Source organism: Haliotis cracherodii, unplaced genomic scaffold (genome assembly GCF_022045235.1).
Source record: "Haliotis cracherodii isolate W230 unplaced genomic scaffold, xgHalCrac1.p SCAF_14, whole genome shotgun sequence".
Taxonomy (NCBI): domain Eukaryota; kingdom Metazoa; phylum Mollusca; class Gastropoda; order Lepetellida; family Haliotidae; genus Haliotis; species Haliotis cracherodii.
This window is the reverse complement of record NW_027266269.1, coordinates 7706734-7728259: the sequence shown is the minus strand read 5'-3', so window position 1 is coordinate 7728259 and position 21526 is coordinate 7706734. Positions and strand designations below refer to the sequence as shown.

Below are 21526 nucleotides of genomic sequence, written 5' to 3'. Positions count from 1 at the left end.
TGAAGTACTAACATATAATTAAAATATACAAGATTATCTGTGATCTTGACATCACCTCCCCACTTAAGTTAATTGTACCTGAGCACAATTATATAACAAACAAGATCACATATAACTTTGTCCTAACGTCTTTTAAAGACATTATCTAATACAAAACCATATATATACACAATGACAACAATAATACACAAAAAGTAATGACTGTCATATCTTCACTATGATGCTGAAAAATGCATTATTTACATACTGCTATGCACACAGTGTGACTAGGGCGAACACCGGCTCAAGAGGTCAGCTCCCACATTCTCAATCCCCTTGATTGCACGGATCAGAAACCTGTAAGGTTGTAAAGTTAGAGCCCACCTCATCACTCGTCCATTGGTCAACTTGGCTTTGGTCATCCATACTAAGGGCTGATGGTCCGTTTCAAGAATGAACTCCCGCCCATACAGATATCTTTCTAACTTCTGTATTGCCCATACTATTGCCAAACACTCCTTTTCTATGGTAGAGTACGCCCTCTCACGTTCTGCCAACTTTCGACTCACGTACATTATTGGAAACCGCTCACCTTCCTGTTCTTGTAAAAGAACAGCTCCGATTCCGACGTCAGAAGCATCACTTCTTACTAGGAATGTTTTCTCCAAGTCTGGCAGTTTCAAGATTGGAAAACTTGACATGTGTGTTTTCAACGTCGTGAAAGATAACTCTTGACTCTCTGTCCATACTACCTTGTTTGATTTGCCCTTCTTGGTAAGATCAGTCAGAGGCACTGCTATGGCTGCATAATTTGGGATGAATTTCCGGTAGTACCCAGTTAATCCTAGCAAAGCTCTGACCTGTTTCTTAGTTTGTGGTCGTTCAACATTTAGGATTTTCTCCACATTCTTACCCTCCGGCTGAATTAGGCCACTCCCAACCCTGTGTCCCAAAAACTCCAACTGTTTGTATCCTATTTTTACCTTTGATGGTCGAGATGGTCCTGATATGTTTCTTTTGAAACTAGCGCAGGTGAAACTATGTCTAGCATACTTACCTCTTCCGCTTTGACATCTACTAGCCCGGCACTAGCATACATCAGGTGAGCTATGCTGACGTCACATACAGTTGTGTCCTTGATCTCCTCTCGGTCAATGTACTTTTTCAGTAGGTTTGCATGATAGGTTTTAGTCTTATTACCTACCTGTATCCTGTAATTGCCAATACCAAAGGCCTCCAAAATTACATATGGTCCTTTCCACTGGAGTAGGAGTTTGTTGGAATCGGTAGGTAACAGAAGTAACACTTTGTCACCTACTTTCATTTTCCGTGCTTGTGATTTTGCATCAAAGAACTTTTTGTACTTACCTGATTTTTTTTTTAGTTCTTGTTGTGCTATATGAATAGTATCTTCCAGTCGGTTTTGCAAATCTAACACATACTCATAAGTAGTTCTTACCTCAGGATTTTGTATGTCTTTAGTCCAGATTTCTCTGAGAATCTGCACTGGCCCTCTAACTGTACGCCCGTACAGTAGTTCAAAGGGAGCAAATCCCAAACTCTCTTGAGGTACTTCTCGGTATGCAAATAACAAAGCAGCTACATACCTGTCCCAGTCATATGGCCGTTCTGCACACATTCGTTTCAACATTGTCTTCAGAGTACCGTTGAATTTTTCCACAAGGCCATTACGCATTGGATGATATGGGGTAGTAGTTAGCTGATGCAAGGATAATAATCTACTTACCTCCTTCATTACACCTGAAGTGAACTGGGCTCCCATGTCCGTCAAGATCTCCTTGGGGATACCTACTCTACTGAATATTTCGAAAAGAGCTTCAGCAACATACTCAGTTTCAATCCTTGGCAAAGGTACTGCCTCTGGGTATCTGGTTGCATAGTCAACTACCGTCAAAAGATACCTATTACCTTTGTCAGTGACAGGATACAACGGGCCTATCAGGTCAACGGCTATTCTCTCAAATGGTACTTCGATTAATGGCATTTGTCCTAGTGGTATTCTTCTTACCTTGCCCTTGGGGGTTGTGCGTTGACAAATATCACAGGACAGCACATGTCTTCTAACATCACCCATTATTCCTGGCCAATAAAACTGAGACATAACCCGATCTAAAGTCTTTTTGATTCCAAGGAGCCCTCCCATCAATGCTTCATGGCTTACTTTCATCACTTGGGTACGCAGCCCTACTGGTACAACTGCCTGTACAACTTGCTTACCCTTGTCAAACTTGGTGAAGGTATGCTTCCTATAGAGCATATCATTCTCAATATAGTAAGAGGAAGTACTATGCCTGGTCTCCCTAATTTTCCCTTCCTCCACTAATTTCCTGACTTTGTCCAAACTGGAATCCTGTTGTTGCTGGGTAATGAACTCACCTCGACTCAATGTCAGCCCCACAGGTTTCAGTGCCTTCAGTGGTTTCATGCCTTCTTGTCTTACTCTTCTTTGGCCTCTTGTTTCCACAGCACTTACCATGTGAATATCATCCTTATCCCACATCTGATCTGGATCGCTTGGTTCTCTCACTCCTGGAATATTGCCTAATATCAGGTCACAGAGTGGTGTGTCCATACATGCAGCTCTTACCTTTCCAGTATAAAAGGGTGTGTCCACGGTAATCCATGCTACGGGAAGTATTAGCACCCTACTATCAGCCAACTTACAAGATTGTGTTTCTGAGGACAAACATTCATCCTCTACCTTTGACCTCCTCACTATTACGCCAGTACAGCCACTGTCTCTCAGGACATCCACTGGCTTGCCATTTACCTTTCCCTTGTGAATAGGCATGTTGTGGTCTGTAGTAAACATGCTTCCTGAGGCTACATCTGGTTCACTCACCCTCTCTGAAGTTGTGGCATCACCATCTACAACTTCAGGTATTCTTGCCTCAACATCTATACCATCTGGAAGGACTGCAGACACGTTACTGGTGTATTCACTTACTTGGATACTTGCCACGTTATATTTGGGTTTCTTACACTGTGCTGCCAAATGTCCAATTTGACTACAGTTGTAACATGTCCTTTCTTTAATAGGAATAAATGGTTTGGGTTTTGTACCACCTGGCGCCTTGTTCTCTCCTGGTTTACCTCGGACCTCTGTTTTGTCATGTTGACCAAAACTACCTTGCTTACCATATCTAACAGGACCTGTACCTCTGGCTTCTATAAATTGTTCTGCTAGTCTGGCCATTTCCATAGCATCTTTTGGTTTTCTCTCTTTCAAGAATATACTAAGATCCCTTCCAGTTACATTTAAAATCTGTTCACGCAACAATAAATCTTTCACACCTTCAAAAGTCTTTTGAGTACCACTAAGCTCAATCCATCTGTTGAAATAGTTCTCAATTCTAACTACAAACTGTGTGAATATCTCACCTGTATCAGTTTTAGCAGTTCTAAATTTCTGATGAAATCCATCCTCTGTCATTTCATAGCGTTTTAGCAATGCAGTCTTAACAGCAGTATAATCTTCTGCGTCATCTACACTTAATCTGGAGTATACTTCCAAAGCCTTACCTTTTAGTAGCGTACAAAGATATGCTGCCCAATGACAAGGCTTCCAACCTTGTGCTACAGCTACCCGTTCAAACCGTTGAAGATATGCATCAATGTTGTCATTTGCGGTCTTCAAACGGAGGCATCTTAGGCATCTTAGGTGCAGCACCTGATTGTTTCTCTCCTACCTGTCCTTCATAATTTCCAGCATAACTCTTTTCTAACTTGGCTAATTCTATTCTCTCCTCTGATTGCACTCTTAATTTTTCTTTCTCCCATTCTAACTTTTCTCTCTCTTTTCTCTCCTCCAATTCTAATTTTTCTTTCTCCCATTCTAACTTTTCTCTCTCCTTTCTCTCCTCCAATTCTAATTTCTTGATTTCCCGCTCCCTTGCTCTTTCCTCTCTTTCTAACTTTTCCTTCTCTTTCTCTCTCTCTAACTCAGTTTGTTCTTTTACAAACGTCCTCAAATCATTTTGCTCATACCCTAAACTCTGACCCAATTTGATAATCTTTTCAAGATCCATATCTAGCTGTATGGTGATAGTATGAAGTACAAGTACAGTTAAACCCAGCAGGCTTAGTCTTGGACAACTGTGAATAATGAATGCTACCAATAGGAACTTAGGCTATACAAAAGTACATTCATGCATAGAATGGAACCCAAAAATATAAAATTCCAACCAATAGCCTAATCTGACCAATAAATGAAATACACCCTACCAACCTTGATTCTAACTCGAACACTCAAGGATGTAGAAGTGGTGCCGGAGGTCCTATCACACCTCTGGCCAAACAAATACTACAAGGATAAACCATCAAGGAAGTAACTCCTAATCTCTCATAGAATGATGGTCTGAGTTAATTCAATAGTGACAATAATTAAATATCCCACCGCTGCCACCAAAATGTCACGTATTGAATCAACCACAAACACAAATGAAGTTGTAATACAGATTTATTCCCTCCCTTAAAGTAATTTTAAATCCCAATAACAATATCTAAATTCAAACTAATACCAAATTAACTAACACAACTAACTAAACTAGCTTCTCCTACCAATAACAATACTACCACCTACTACTAATACTAATATCTTAATACTAACAGTACAAATGTCTACTACTAATAATACAACTATCTCCTACTAACAATACAACTATCACGATACACTATCCTAATACTAATAGTCTACTTCTAAAAATACTAACACTAATACAGATGTTCTAAGAATAACACAACTAATACACAGTAAAACTTTGTGTGTGTATATATATACAACAACAACACACAACCACAAAAAAAAAAAACCAAAAGATACAAAGCCACTCCACTGTCACTGTCACAACAGTTCTATACAGAACTTTAGAATCTCTGATGTTATTGAGCAGTTCATACGAGAATTCTTCCTCGTAATAACGAATGGTGATCTTTCCACCCAGGCGATGTTGTCCCCACGGAGTTAGGGGTGCCTGTTTACATGGATGCCACGGCTGTGTTCATCCTACGATGTGCCACGGAGACGAAGATACTTCTCTCCTTACGTTGGGTCGGAGAACTTCTCTCCTTACGTGATGTTGGAGGTTGTTACTTCCTCCTACGTAATATCGGAGGTTCTTCCCTCCTACGCACTCTAAGGTTAACCGGCCAGTTCCGGGACACTACAATGTAATATACGCAATTACAGTCACTGAGGTATGTGTCACTACCTCACAATACATACAGCCATGCACCAATACTCCGATTTACATATTACTGAGTTGAACTGTTTATACTTTGATCATGTTGTGGTTATTTGTTACAGTGGCTTTACGCTATTACCATCAATATGTGTATATAATTACGTTTGGAAAAAATACATAACTCAAAATTCTATCCTCTAAAATACAATTCAACATGAAACAATAAATGTAAAAACTTACGCCAACCAGAGTAGAAGTCTCCCACAATATTAGTCCATGCCTTACATGACCATGCTGATTCTGGCTGACTGTACAAATTATTACCCTGCCCCGCTATTTAAACTGACCCCAAAGCCCAAGCTACCCCTGACCTCCCTATTGTTACACCAATTAACTCCCCAGCTATCAGCCGTACCCAGTCACGCTTCCCTGAACCTAACCTGTTCCCATAGTATTACCTGACAATATCTAAAAACAACTCGCTAAGCTTAATATACTAATGTAACCATACCGTAATACATCTATCTGAAGTACTAACATATAATTAAAATATACAAGATTATCTGTGATCTTGACATCACCTCCCCACTTAAGTTAATTGTACCTGAGCACAATTATATAACAAACAAGATCACATATAACTTTGTCCTAACGTCTTTTAAAGACATTATCTAATACAAAACCATATATATACACAATGACAACAATAATACACAAAAAGTAATGACTGTCATATCTTCACTATGATGCTGAAAAATGCATTATTTACATACTGCTATGCACACAGTGTGACTAGGGCGAACACCGGCTCAAGAGGTCAGCTCCCACATTCTCAATCCCCTTGATTGCACGGATCAGAAACCTGTAAGGTTGTAAAGTTAGAGCCCACCTCATCACTCGTCCATTGGTCAACTTGGCTTTGGTCATCCATACTAAGGGCTGATGGCCCGTTTCAAGAATGAACTCCCGCCCATACAGATATCTTTCTAACTTCTGTATTGCCCATACTATTGCCAAACACTCCTTTTCTATGGTAGAGTACGCCCTCTCACGTTCTGCCAACTTTCGACTCACGTACATTATTGGAAACCGCTCACCTTCCTGTTCTTGTAAAAGAACAGCTCCGATTCCGACGTCAGAAGCATCACTTCTTACTAGGAATGTTTTCTCCAAGTCTGGCAGTTTCAAGATTGGAAAACTTGACATGTGTGTTTTCAACGTCGTGAAAGATAACTCTTGACTCTCTGTCCATACTACCTTGTTTGATTTGCCCTTCTTGGTAAGATCAGTCAGAGGCACTGCTATGGCTGCATAATTTGGGATGAATTTCCGGTAGTACCCAGTTAATCCTAGCAAAGCTCTGACCTGTTTCTTAGTTTGTGGTCGTTCAACATTTAGGATTTTCTCCACATTCTTACCCTCCGGCTGAATTAGGCCACTCCCAACCCTGTGTCCCAAAAACTCCAACTGTTTGTATCCTATTTTTACCTTTGATGGTCGAGATGGTCCTGATATGTTTCTTTTGAAACTAGCGCAGGTGAAACTATGTCTAGCATACTTACCTCTTCCGCTTTGACATCTACTAGCCCGGCACTAGCATACATCAGGTGAGCTATGCTGACGTCACATACAGTTGTGTCCTTGATCTCCTCTCGGTCAATGTACTTTTTCAGTAGGTTTGCATGATAGGTTTTAGTCTTATTACCTACCTGTATCCTGTAATTGCCAATACCAAAGGCCTCCAAAATTACATATGGTCCTTTCCACTGGAGTAGGAGTTTGTTGGAATCGGTAGGTAACAGAAGTAACACTTTGTCACCTACTTTCATTTTCCGTGCTTGTGATTTTGCATCAAAGAACTTTTTGTACTTACCTGATTTTTTTTTTAGTTCTTGTTGTGCTATATGAATAGTATCTTCCAGTCGGTTTTGCAAATCTAACACATACTCATAAGTAGTTCTTACCTCAGGATTTTGTATGTCTTTAGTCCAGATTTCTCTGAGAATCTGCACTGGCCCTCTAACTGTACGCCCGTACAGTAGTTCAAAGGGAGCAAATCCCAAACTCTCTTGAGGTACTTCTCGGTATGCAAATAACAAAGCAGCTACATACCTGTCCCAGTCATATGGCCGTTCTGCACACATTCGTTTCAACATTGTCTTCAGAGTACCGTTGAATTTTTCCACAAGGCCATTACACATTGGATGATATGGGGTAGTAGTTAGCTGATGCAAGGATAATAATCTACTTACCTCCTTCATTACACCTGAAGTGAACTGGGCTCCCATGTCCGTCAAGATCTCCTTGGGGATACCTACTCTACTGAATATTTCGAAAAGAGCTTCAGCAACATACTCAGTTTCAATCCTTGGCAAAGGTACTGCCTCTGGGTATCTGGTTGCATAGTCAACTACCGTCAAAAGATACCTATTACCTTTGTCAGTGACAGGATACAACGGGCCTATCAGGTCAACGGCTATTCTCTCAAATGGTACTTCGATTAATGGCATTTGTCCTAGTGGTATTCTTCTTACCTTGCCCTTGGGGGTTGTGCGTTGACAAATATCACAGGACAGCACATGTCTTCTAACATCACCCATTATTCCTGGCCAATAAAACTGAGACATAACCCGATCTAAAGTCTTTTTGATTCCAAGGAGCCCTCCCATCAATGCTTCATGGCTTACTTTCATCACTTGGGTACGCAGCCCTACTGGTACAACTGCCTGTACAACTTGCTTACCCTTGTCAAACTTGGTGAAGGTATGCTTCCTATAGAGCATATCATTCTCAATATAGTAAGAGGAAGTACTATGCCTGGTCTCCCTAATTTTCCCTTCCTCCACTAATTTCCTGACTTTGTCCAAACTGGAATCCTGTTGTTGCTGGGTAATGAACTCACCTCGACTCAATGTCAGCCCCACAGGTTTCAGTGCCTTCAGTGGTTTCATGCCTTCTTGTCTTACTCTTCTTTGGCCTCTTGTTTCCACAGCACTTACCATGTGAATATCATCCTTATCCCACATCTGATCTGGATCGCTTGGTTCTCTCACTCCTGGAATATTGCCTAATATCAGGTCACAGAGTGGTGTGTCCATACATGCAGCTCTTACCTTTCCAGTATAAAAGGGTGTGTCCACGGTAATCCATGCTACGGGAAGTATTAGCACCCTACTATCAGCCAACTTACAAGATTGTGTTTCTGAGGACAAACATTCATCCTCTACCTTTGACCTCCTCACTATTACGCCAGTACAGCCACTGTCTCTCAGGACATCCACTGGCTTGCCATTTACCTTTCCCTTGTGAATAGGCATGTTGTGGTCTGTAGTAAACATGCTTCCTGAGGCTACATCTGGTTCACTCACCCTCTCTGAAGTTGTGGCATCACCATCTACAACTTCAGGTATTCTTGCCTCAACATCTATACCATCTGGAAGGACTGCAGACACGTTACTGGTGTATTCACTTACTTGGATACTTGCCACGTTATATTTGGGTTTCTTACACTGTGCTGCCAAATGTCCAATTTGACTACAGTTGTAACATGTCCTTTCTTTAATAGGAATAAATGGTTTGGGTTTTGTACCACCTGGCGCCTTGTTCTCTCCTGGTTTACCTCGGACCTCTGTTTTGTCATGTTGACCAAAACTACCTTGCTTACCATATCTAACAGGACCTGTACCTCTGGCTTCTATAAATTGTTCTGCTAGTCTGGCCATTTCCATAGCATCTTTTGGTTTTCTCTCTTTCAAGAATATACTAAGATCCCTTCCAGTTACATTTAAAATCTGTTCACGCAACAATAAATCTTTCACACCTTCAAAAGTCTTTTGAGTACCACTAAGCTCAATCCATCTGTTGAAATAGTTCTCAATTCTAACTACAAACTGTGTGAATATCTCACCTGTATCAGTTTTAGCAGTTCTAAATTTCTGATGAAATCCATCCTCTGTCATTTCATAGCGTTTTAGCAATGCAGTCTTAACAGCAGTATAATCTTCTGCGTCATCTACACTTAATCTGGAGTATACTTCCAAAGCCTTACCTTTTAGTAGCGTACAAAGATATGCTGCCCAATGACAAGGCTTCCAACCTTGTGCTACAGCTACCCGTTCAAACCGTTGAAGATATGCATCAATGTTGTCATTTGCGGTCTTCAAACGGAGGCATCTTAGGCATCTTAGGTGCAGCACCTGATTGTTTCTCTCCTACCCACAGCAAAAAAAGTGTAGGTTTCCGTCTTCCGGAAACCTTCCGGAAACCTTCCGGATACCTTCCCATTTTGCATCCGGCCCGGATACCTTCCGGAAACCTTCCGGAAACCTTCCAAAAAAAATGTCAAAATTTGGGGGGTGCATTTTGTTCACTTAAGTGTGAAACACATAAAAAAATTAACTTGAAAATACCAAGCAATTTGAAGGTTGTTGAAGGCATCTGGAAGGTTTCCGGAAGGTTTCCGGAAGGTATCCGGAAGGTATCCGGATGCAAATTTTCTTCATGACTTGCTTCTGGTAAATAATGTTAGCCTGTGCATTACAGGTACTTGTTGTAATATTCTGTGTTATTTTAATGGTAAATATCCTCATAAAACATTTTTGGAGAAGAAAATTGTTCAATTTCATATTTTGTCCTTTTCGGATGTTAATGGTATTTAATGAACAAACATCAGTTCTTGTATAATGATATCCTTAAATTTCATGTCCAGACTTCCAGTTTGTACTGAGAAAAAGAAAAAGTTACAGGTACCTGTTGTAATATTCTGTGTTATTTTAATGGTAAATATCCTCCTCAAACTGAGATATGTGGGCATGCATTGTTCACAAGTTGTTTTGCGACATGGGTCCAATGTGTGAAGCTTATTGCTGGTGTCCGCCACCATGATATTGTTGCAATATTGCTAAAAGTGGCAAAACAGCATTCTCACTCACAAAAAAATGGAAAGTCATTGGCTATGTGCTTTGGCATTTGGCCCTGGTGAGATTAACAGATTAGTTTGGAACGGTATCAGTACTTGTTATATCGGGACAGTGTAGTTTCATGGGAATATAAAACAGAATACAATTGTCCCAAATTGGTGCATAAGACTAATGGCATCCATAGAAAACACCTAAATAAAGTACAGAAAAAATATCAATGTCATTTGTCTACTAAGGTGGAACTACAACTTTTGTTAAGTATTTATAGTAGGAAAACATTCAGGGCATTAGTACATTTCATATTTGTTCAGCACCTATGTTATGGCTGATCAGTATTATATATCTTTATGCTAATGAAGCAAAACAAATCATGTTTTTGGAAAAAAATATTATTTATTGATTATATGGCATTTCATTGGTACATATCACAAATTGAAATTTGATCAAGCAAGAAGAGGAACTAGCATAAAGTAACCAGTGGTGTTTGCAAGGCCTTACAGAACAGACGCTTCAATGCCATTTTCTAAATAAACAAATTAGTCAAATCTCAGAAGAATTTTATTGAAGAAGAATATCTAAAGTCAATTATGTTTCTGCAGTAAACCACAAAAGTCATTCAGATTTGTATGGTCAGCATCAGTGTACACAACCTGGACATAGTCACAGTGCTTTGGCATAAAGTCATTCAGACTTCATTAGTGTCATAATAAAACCACCTACAGTCACACTGATGTGGCATTATTCATTCAGAATCATCACTTTCTGAGGTGAATCTGTTGGTTGTTATCAGGAGTACTGTTCATCTTCCGGCGAGTCCCTTGTCTGAATTGTGTGAGCAAGATCTTCTTAAATGTAGCTGGTGTGAGATTGTGAAATCCAGGTACCTGAAACATTTCATAACATCTTTAGAAACTTGTTAGTCAAAAGTTATGAAACACACACATATTTACAAATGTTTAAAGTTGTTTTCTCAAACAGTGAGGTATTGACAATTTATCTTGCAACTGATATTTAACCAATCTTTGAACATGTAAATAAGCCATTGCAAACAGTAAAGTGTTCAGAAAATACAAAAATGTATCCGGTCTTCTAAAACAATACCACAAGGTTCACCTGAATTTTGGTTGAATGTTTGCATTACATCAAAATGTAAGGAAGGGTAAACAAGACTATGCAAAACTAAGTTACATAGGTTCTTATACATAAATACATAAATGCAACTATTCATAATTATCAAAACACATGTCATGTAAGTGATCTCAAAATACAACATAATGAGCGAGTGAGTTGGTATAGTTTCATGCAGCTTGTTAGCAATATTCCAGCTATGGGCTTCACACATTATACCCATGTGGTGAATTGAACCCGGGTTTCAGAGACTGTTTCACCCACTAGGCTACCCTTGCACACCAAATACAAAAGAAAGTATATTAGGAATTCAGACAATAGATATTCTCACCAAATTCATTAATTCATTAATGGAAGCTATATTGAAATTCAAATTTTGACAAATTAGGATGAGACTGTAGAAGCATTTATCTAAGTTATTATGGATATTAAATATCTACCGTTAATTGGTAGTCCATCATAGACAGTGATAAGAAATTCAACTGAAAAGTACAACCTGAACCATCAACTAAAAACTATGTATATTACATTAAAGGGGCCGGTCATATATTACCGGTATGTTCTCATTCATTTTTGACACAACCCTCCCTGAAAGAAAATGCAAAGCACTTTATATTTTATTGTCCATTTTGTCAAAAGTCTCCCCTAGAGACTCTCACATTTTAGGGTGACCCTCCCTGTTTGTTCTGATCTGAATTCAAATATTCATGACTCATTATCATATTTTATCATTCATCCTATCTTTTTTGAAAATTAACTAAATAAAGATTAACTATAACATGCAAATCTGCCAAAATATTGGCCTGGCAAAGTTTAAATTAATCATAATTACTGTTATAAAGTTTTGGATCCATCGTCTGTTTCTAAATACAGTGAAACCCAACTTTGGCTTGTGTGGCATTGTTGAATCATCTACCCAATGTTCTTTATGCATTGATATGCATCTGCACAGAGTGGTCAAAGTCTGTGTCTGACACATAGTGTGCTACAAGGGAGACATCAGTTTGTGTCCAGCCAAACTGTCTGATAATCTCAAGGGCTGCCTTGGTAGCATCAAGGGATGTAGCTAATCCTAAATAAACATAAAACAAGTGACATCATCTCTTCTACAGAACACATGATCAAAGCCTGCCCCACCTTTGATGTTTATTACCTTGCTACTCTAAAAACAGCTAATTAGCAAAATGAACTCAATGTCAACTCATTGTGGACTAGGGATTAACAGGGCAATTAGTGTCGGGTGGGTATTAGTACTTGCAATTGTCTGTTAATTACTTAATTGAGTAGTGATGGCTTAGTCAGCTGTGCCTTTACAATTGTTATTCAACTTATCGAGTCAGTTTACTATGTACCATGCTTCTTGGGACCAAGGAAATGTATCTTGCTGGATAACAGTTTTTTTCTAATTTATCAGAGATCAGAAATAATAATAATGACGTTTTTGATGTGCATTTCTTTGTTGTGTTCACTAGGATGATGGTGATGGTGTTTGAATTATTAGACACTATTTATTCCAAAAGAGGAATAGGGTTGGTGAAGAGGCAAAGCTTATTTGAACAACATATATATTGATATACAGAAACTGTACAACAAACAGATTAACTGTATCTACAGTTGAAACTATCATGATGCAAATTTTCACTGAATCAAAGTCATATCTTTTCAAGACTCAGATCAGGTTGTAGTGATTGAAGGTCACATTAAACTTGCTAATTTCAAATCATTCATCCCACACTTATGATTTGGTTTGTTGTTTTATGCCGCACTCAAGCAATATTCCGGCTATATGTAAATAATCGAGTCTGGACCAGACAGTCCAGTGATTGACATCATGAGCATCGACCCACACAATTGGGATCAATGACATGCATCAACCAAGTCACCGAGCCTGATCGCAACCTGATGGCGTTAGTCAACTCTTTAGACGAGCATTGTCGCCCGTTACGGAAAGTATTGGGTTACAAATATCCCTTGAAAAACCTTTCAACATGTTCAAATGACACATCGAAAGGCCATTGTGAAAAATTGCACCATGTTAGGATTCTTAAATACAGTTTCAGCTTGACATTAAGTACTTTAAACTTTAAAGTGAAAAATACATTCACCACAGTCGGTGAGTAAATTGGAGTAGGGGAATAATTTCGAAGGTAAACTTGTTTCAACGTTTAACAACTACATGCATTTGTGTTTGTATGAGACGATGTGTGTTTAATTCCATATATTTTACTTCAAAGCATGTTATCACAATAAATTGAGTCGGGTATCGGATAAGTTGGAGTAGAGGCTAATCTCTATTGTAAACCAGTTTTAACATTTCACAATTATTGGTCTTTGCAAGTTATCAATCCTAGTTTAATTTCATTTATTTTACCAAGGTAAAAAAAAAAATAAGGTGTCATTTTCGTCAAGTAATAATCGCCGTTTTCGCTTTCGGCGAGTATTTCGCCAGTCACTGCTGTTTTGCTAAGGTGTCGTTTCAGCTACAACCCGCTTATTGCACATTATTAGTTTCAATTTATATTTATAATCATTTTAACCACTGTAATAAGTAAAAAAAAAAAAAATAAAAGTATATAGAAAATAAACAAGCACTTGTTATAAAATGTGCATCCGCAGGCAATATTTATAAGATAATCCTGCATGTAGCTGTGGCCATCACACTGAAGATGCACTTCACTTCTTTTACATATGTCCAAATTACAATGATTTAAGACAGAATATGTACTATTATGTTAAGGGGTATGATCTAAATTCATTTCTATTAGGTAATCCTGAAAGGACGTCAAAAATAAACTTAGAAATTCTTAAATCAGTAGAAGACTACATTCAGCTATCCAATAGGTTTTGTGATTGTACATAGCATCTTAAATTTATAATACTATTCCTTGCCGTATATTGCAGTACACTATTACTACTAAAAATGCGACCTGACAGCGCCGACAACGTAGTTTCTATAATTAGAACATGTATATAATTGTATTCCTTGACTGTACTTTTGTCATATCATATTGTATTCTAATTCTGGAGCGGTATTCAAATAAGTTTTTGCTTGTTTACCCATCCAGTTCACATATAAATGTTTAAAACAATATTTAGTAAACAAATAATTTAAACTCATGCCACAACATAGCGTGTGAAGACGATAGACCACTGAAAAGAGCATATATATGCACATCCAATGACCCCTGACATCACAAGGCATTGTTTTGCCAGGGTGTCAGGCAACAGAATACTACGAATTACATCACAGGGTACTGTGACCTGTTTGAAAAGTTAGGTACTGTATTCTAAAGGTAGGCCCAAAATTCTAGACAATCCAGTGATTGATATTGTGAACATCAATCCACACTGTTAGATGGTCACTGTCAGATGCCATGAACCAGGTCACTGAGCCTGATCACCTGATCTATTAGGTTATCTCTTATGGGTGAGGCTAAAACGGCACCTCAGCAAAATGTCACTGATTTCTCCAACGAAAACAGCACCTTGATTTGGCAAAAAGGGCTACTAATTGTTGTCTGTTATCTGGAGAGACATGTTGATTCCTGGCCGAAATATATATAAATGAAATTTCTATAAAAATACTATTTATTTCCTACTTACTAAAATAAATATGACATATATAGTATACCTGTTGTCCAGTTTCTTGACATTTTCGCCAGACTCAGGTTCAGCTTGACATTGAGCTAATCTGAGTAAAGCTACTTAAAACTTCAAAGCATGTGATCTTTCAATGATAAGTTTAGTTGCACCTCCCAATCAGAATCATGAGTAAATTTGAGCAGAGGCTAATTTCTAATGTAAACTATTTTTAGGTGACTAACATTTAACAATTATTTGTGTTTGCAAGTTTAATTGCATTTATTTTACTTCAAAGAAATCAAAGCATATTATATTTTCACAATAAGTTTAGTTGCATCTCCAAATCAGAGTCGGCAAGTAGATGCTAGTTTTTAATGTAAACCTTTTTGAAAATTTCTCAGTTATTTGTGTTTACAAGTGACCATGCAAGTTTAATTTCATGTATTCGGGCATATTCAGACCCAAGGTAAAAAAAATAACAAGGTGCTGTTTTCACCAGGCAATAGTAGGCGAGGTACTATTTCCCTTTATAGTATTACCCTCTCTTACAACTAGCATAGGTTGATGGGGACCAATTCCAACCCGGAATCCCCAAATGAGTGGGTATGGTTTTACGCTGTTTTTAGCAATACCACAGCAAGGGACACCTGACATAGACTTCACACACTGTACCCATGACAAGAATGGAACCTTGGTCTTCAGCACTTCAACCACTATGCTACCCCACCGCCAAAATTCCCAACATGATAAAGTTGTCATCACGGTATTCTTCAACAAGTTCAAGTGAAAATATCCATACCTTTCAAATGTCTTATCTTCCACTTCACTATGTTCACTGTTGCAAAACTCCTGTCATTTAATTTGTTCTTGATTATTCACACCTGCAAAAGTAAGTTTAGTCGGTACGGTATGAACTAAAAAAATGAGTCACTATAGAGTATCTAGATAAAGGAATACAAGTAAGCAAACATATTTCTACATCATATACATTAGCAAGGATTAACATAAATTAGGTAGATTGCTTATCCTACAAAAATTAAATCACACATTTACTAACATATATAACACAGAATAAGTGGCTTACAGAAGATAAATAACTTTAATACGTGATCAATATGATTAACATATTCCTTACCTGAATCAGAGACCATATAACAGTCTATGTATTATGGTCTCTGTCTGAATATGTCACATCTTCAGCTCCCTGCAATCGAGGTTGTGAAACATTTCTGCTGTAGGAATATTACATCCGCTGGGATATCCCTTGTCACACTGCCTGGCATGGTAGGCAAACGCATATTCCATACACCACATAGGTATACTTCCTAATACACACTGTCGAAATCCCCGCGGCTCCCAATATGGCCTGTATGAACAGTAATCGGCCAACCTCGTCTCTTTCCGTAACTGCTGCAGAAATGACCGCTCGTCATTCGTGACCAACTCGTGTTATTCCGGGACAAGCAAGTCTACCCATAATTCCCGAGGGCGCCATTTTGGAACACAATTGTAAACAAACACTCAAACCTCGTGTACTCGATGTACACCGTAATGCTTGATTGCGATATGCTTACCTCGTGTATCGATACATTGTTCTCAATCACCCGTAACTCGGAAATCCCGGTCGAAATCCACCTGAGCCATCCACAACGAGGACGTCAAGTATTTCGAAAACTCGATTGACAGCCGAAGGAAGGAAGAGCAGCTTGCAGATGCCAGGTATGTAGCAGGGCTTCGAGACATAATGTTCCATGATTTCTATACAGAGATCTTATGGAATGGATTGATTTAGATATTTTCCTGATCTCCATGTTACTACTGTAAACGTCAAGGGCCTTTTAGTTTTGTTGTTTTCGGAAACCCTTTGTTATTATTATGATCAAGTGTTTGTTGTGACATGGTATTTCTATTTGGGCTTGCATAAGAGCTACAGGTGCAGGACTTTTAAGGGTCGTGTCCTTATTCTCAACATAACGCTGGGATTTGATGATGAGGGTTAGTTACCAAGGGTATAAATCTGGCAAAGTGCATGTCAAACAAAACGTGGCATTCAATTCCAATCATGTGTTGCCACCTGAACCACCTGAAAGTGAGATATGGATTACAATGAATAATGACAGCTTATCAATCTTTAACAAATTCACACTGAAACATTGAAAGGATAAAGACAACTTAGTTGTTTTCTGTTTCAGCATGTTCAGGGTTTGTGGGCAGGTTCACAGACATCCTCAGGGAGGATACCAAGTATTGAGTGAGTATTTTTGTTTGTGATAAATACAAACTACATGTATTCATCATGGTATATTTCAATGTAATGTGAAACGTCACACTCACAATAGTCCAGCTCTGTGATGGCAGCCTGTAAATAATTGAACATGGACCAGGCAATCTAGTGATTGTTATTTTCAGCAAAGATCCATGCCCTCAGAGTATGATGACAACCTAGTCTGACCACTCAATTCATTAGTTGATTAGTGTTTGCAGCGGTAGAAACTAACACTTTCAGTCCACTAGTCCTAAAATGATAGCATATAGCAAAACCTTTAAAATGTCAAAATGACTAGTGCCAATTTCTAACCCTGGTGTTTGGATGTTGTGTTTGTGTGTGTATGTATGAGTGTATTTAGGTTGGTTTGTTGTTTAACGCCGCACTCAGCTGTATGACGGCGGTCTGTAAATAATCGAGTCTGGACCAGACAACCCAGTGATTCATATCATGAGCATCGAGCCACGGAATTTAGATCAATGACATGCATCAACCAAGTCAGAGTCTGACCACCCGATCCCGTTAGTCACCTTTTACGACAAGCACAATGGCCTTTTACGGCAAGCATGGTTTGCTGAAGACCTAGTCTACCCCTGAATCTTCACGGGTCGAGTGTATTTAACTTAAATCATGAATCCTATACTTGTTTCTCTGTGCTTTTACAATGTAACCCAAATTTTCTCGGGAATAATAAAGTATTCTCTTATTTATATAATTTCTGAACAAAGTTTCATATCAAGGTTAGATCTCAGTCAAAACAGTGCCATGGAAAAGCCAAACAAATAGCCTAGAAATAAAAGTAAATACTGCATTGCATTAATCTGCATTTCAAGAAAATGTGGCAATAATTCATGGAATGATATTCACCTCGGTGAGGATCTCTCTGCATTGTCGAACAAGTTATTTCCTATGTAATGTATGTGTTGAATGACCCTGACTTTGTTGTCAAAATATTGTTTTAACATTTGTTAAATATGGGGATAAATGTCATCTCTGAATGTTTGACATGAATTATTATGATTAGGGTAGTTCTAAGTCGGAATCACAACCGGGGTCTTTTCATTTGAATCAAATGTACAACATGTACAGTTTGGACATTTCTGTGATGTGAATGCTACTTATGTTTGTAGAATGTCCGGATGAATAAAAGAGACAGTCATCCGTGCAGCATCAATGCAAAGAAAGACCATAGAAGAGCAACAGTGAGTGGTAAATATTTTGAAATTATTCTGTTTGGTTCATATGGTTATTTTGCAAATATGTCTTCAGTTTGTTCCTTATCGCTGTAGGCACGGATGTCCTATTATCTAGGGCACTACAATTTTCTGTGCAGAGTTGCATCTCTTGGGCTTAGCAGAAACCTATAGTCATGGGTTCAAATCCTGGTTCTCCCCGATTATGTTGCTAGGTTTGTCAGCATTATACACATACTCGTGGGATTCATCAAAGACCTGCATCACTTAGGACTTTCTTCCCACATCAAACTAACATGCGGTGATATATCTGGAATACTGTTCAAAGCAGTGTTAAAGCCAAATCATTTATTTAACACTGCATCCAGCAATAGTTTGGCTATATGACAAGGATTGTGAATATATATTTTTCCATGTTGATGAGTTGAAACAATCACTAAATGACATCTCTTAAAAAGATTCCCAGCATTCCAAGCCTAATTAATAGATAAGGTTGTGATTGAGTAGGCTCATTGATCACATGTAATCATACCACAGTGATGTGGGATATTGTCCATAATAGTTATCATCGGTTTGTCTGGACCGAGTTCATAACATTAGTCACTGGTTTGTCTGGTTGAGATTTGAGATGTGATTATCTTAAATGTTTAGCATATAGACTCACATATGACAACTTAAGTGATTTTGCTGCCTTCTATCTGTAAGTACATGTGGCAACAATTCTTTTTGATTGCTAAAATCTTTTTACATAATGCTGCAGAAACTGAAGTCCTGCTTGAGATCCCTGGATGAGTACTCCAGGTTGACAGTCTGGAAGGACCAGACAAGGGAGTCCTAAACAGAGGCTGCACCCCTTCAGATATCAGAGGTGATTTGCAGACAGCGATGATGAGGGTCCTGTTATTTCAATGGAGGCCGACCGAGAAATAGTATGCCAAATGGTACTGGGACACACAAAGGCTGGTCTGGCTAATGTGAGAAGACCAACCAATGCCAAGCTGGAGTGGAATTCTTCCAGGACATTCAGGAAATTCTTGTAAACACTTGAAAGGAATGATAAATGGGACTTATTGTCTTTAAATGTGGACCCAAACACCAAATGGAAAGTTCACAATTCTACTAACACAATGCAGCAGAGATAGAGTCTAACTGGTATCCCCTCATCCTGGTTCCTGTTCATCCATGGCAATATAGAAAGAAAAGGAGGATTGAGGGAAAGTAAGTCATCTGAACTGGTGAACATAATCCGTAGGTACTGTCAAGCGAACAGTTATCACACTCTGTTATGAGTATTGAAGAATAGGATGAAATTGCATACTGCATCAGGAACCATCATGTGAACACTGTTCAATGTGCGATATACTATAGGCATATGAATAAAAGAAATTGATAATTTGATTGTTGCTTATGTTTCATTTGCCAGCTGTGTAAATGGGGATGTTTCATGATTTTGCCTCAGTTTAATAGCCACACTTATCTTATGAAACCATGCATTGCTTGGGCATCTCAAGATAAATAACACATGTTTCCTTTGCTCTGAAAATGTCTGATGACACATTGATCTGTTATGTCAAAGGTTAAAGTCACAACCAGACAAAAAGTTTGTTTGTGGTCTAACTCTTCCTTTGGGCAGGGGTCGAAGTTGGAAAAAGGTCGTGTGTGATCTATATATACTACATTTTCCCTTAAATTGCCTTTTCTACAGAAGTCTTAGTAACTCTTATACATATACTGGTTACATTACTTCCATATTTTGGTCAATGATATGTTGAATTCTACCAAAGGACTGCATATTTGGTTTATGTGCTGGATAGCTCTTTGAAATGTTTTTGAAATATTTATCACTGATATTGAAGGTCAAATTCACACTCAGAAGTGATAACTCATGAGGGTTTGAAGTGTAAGATCAAGGAAACAGTGAAGGGGTCATTCATAAAGTATTTCTGCAATTATAACTAAAATGCCTATTTCTGGAGATATTTGTGAAGTATTAAGCACATCGTTGTTATATTATTTGAATACACATATATGTGCAGTGGTTACAACTCCAGTGTCAAATTAACTGTCAATCCCTTTTAATAAAATAATTCACAGTAACTGAGGAAGAGCTTACTGTAGTACCATAAAACTAGGGTGAGGCAAATGTCAATGAAGTTAGTATTTTGGATATAACAAGTACATGTACCGTTAAAAATAGTCTTATTATCATCTCACTAGGACCAAAGGCCCAAGTGAGCACATTGTCAATGACTTTTTCTTTTTCTCAGTACAAACTGGAAGTCTGGACATGAAATTTAAGGATATCATTATACAAGAACTGATGTTTGTTCATTAAATACTATTAACATCCGAAAAGGACAAAATATGAAATTGAACAATTTTCTTCTCCAAAAATGTTTTAGGAGGATATTTACCATTAAAATAACACAGAATATTACAACAGGTACCTGTAATGGACAGGCTAACATTATTTACCAGAAGCAAGTCATGAAGAAAATTTGCATCCGGATACCTTCCGGATACCTTCCGGAAACCTTCCGGAAACCTTCCAGATGCCTTCAACAACCTTCAAATTGCTTGGTATTTTCAAGTTAATTTTTTTATGTGTTTCACACTTAAGTGAACAAAATGCACCCCCCAAATTTTGACATTTTTTTTGGAAGGTTTCCGGAAGGTTTCCGGAAGGTATCCGGGCCGGATCCAAAATGGGAAGGTATCCGGAAGGTTTCCGGAAGGTTTCCGGAAGACGGAAACCTACACTTTTTTTGCTGTGACCTGTCCTTCATAATTTCCAGCATAACTCTTTTCTAACTTGGCTAATTCTATTCTCTCCTCTGATTGCACTCTTAATTTTTCTTTCTCCCATTCTAACTTTTCTCTCTCTTTTCTCTCCTCCAATTCTAATTTTTCTTTCTCCCATTCTAACTTTTCTCTCTCCTTTCTCTCCTCCAATTCTAATTTCTTGATTTCCCGCTCCCTTGCTCTTTCCTCTCTTTCTAACTTTTCCTTCTCTTTCTCTCTCTCTAACTCAGTTTGTTCTTTTACAAACGTCCTCAAATCATTTTGCTCATACCCTAAACTCTGACCCAATTTGATAATCTTTTCAAGATCCATATCTAGCTGTATGGTGATAGTATGAAGTACAAGTACAGTTAAACCCAGCAGGCTTAGTCTTGGACAACTGTGAATAATGAATGCTACCAATAGGAACTTAGACTATACAAAAGTACATTCATGCATAGAATGGAACCCAAA

General features: G+C 38.3%; 2 protein-coding genes and 2 long non-coding RNA genes across 5 annotated transcripts; 1 reads left to right on the top strand and 3 right to left on the bottom strand.

Annotated features, from left to right (window-relative positions):
• Positions 1-266: 266 nt before the first annotated feature.
• On the bottom strand, positions 267-3614 carry LOC139461257 (uncharacterized). Its single transcript, XM_071242894.1, has 2 exons — positions 1037-3614; positions 267-899 (listed from the first exon to the last, which is right to left on the bottom strand). The coding sequence occupies exons 1-2, from the start codon at positions 3431-3433 to the stop codon at positions 267-269; spliced, it is 3030 nt and encodes a 1009-aa protein (XP_071098995.1). The 5' UTR covers positions 3434-3614.
• A 3053-nt stretch (positions 3615-6667) lies between these two features.
• Positions 6668-9474, bottom strand: LOC139460196 (uncharacterized). Its single transcript, XM_071241708.1, has 2 exons — positions 9460-9474; positions 6668-9340 (listed from the first exon to the last, which is right to left on the bottom strand). The coding sequence occupies exons 1-2, from the start codon at positions 9472-9474 to the stop codon at positions 6668-6670; spliced, it is 2688 nt and encodes an 895-aa protein (XP_071097809.1).
• Positions 9475-10568: 1094 nt separating this feature from the next.
• Positions 10569-16309, bottom strand: LOC139460495 (uncharacterized). Its single transcript, XR_011652795.1, has 3 exons — positions 15948-16309; positions 15612-15693; positions 10569-10986 (listed from the first exon to the last, which is right to left on the bottom strand). It is a non-coding gene; the product is annotated as an uncharacterized lncRNA (long non-coding RNA).
• Positions 16262-19697, top strand: LOC139460496 (uncharacterized). 2 transcript variants are annotated; one of them, XR_011652797.1, is made up of 4 exons: positions 16262-16531; positions 17005-17063; positions 18209-18280; positions 19032-19697. It is a non-coding gene; the product is annotated as an uncharacterized lncRNA (long non-coding RNA). The 2 variants fall into 2 exon arrangements; XR_011652796.1 differs by having other exon boundaries at positions 18209-18287.
• The last annotated feature ends 1829 nt before the right edge of the window (positions 19698-21526 follow it).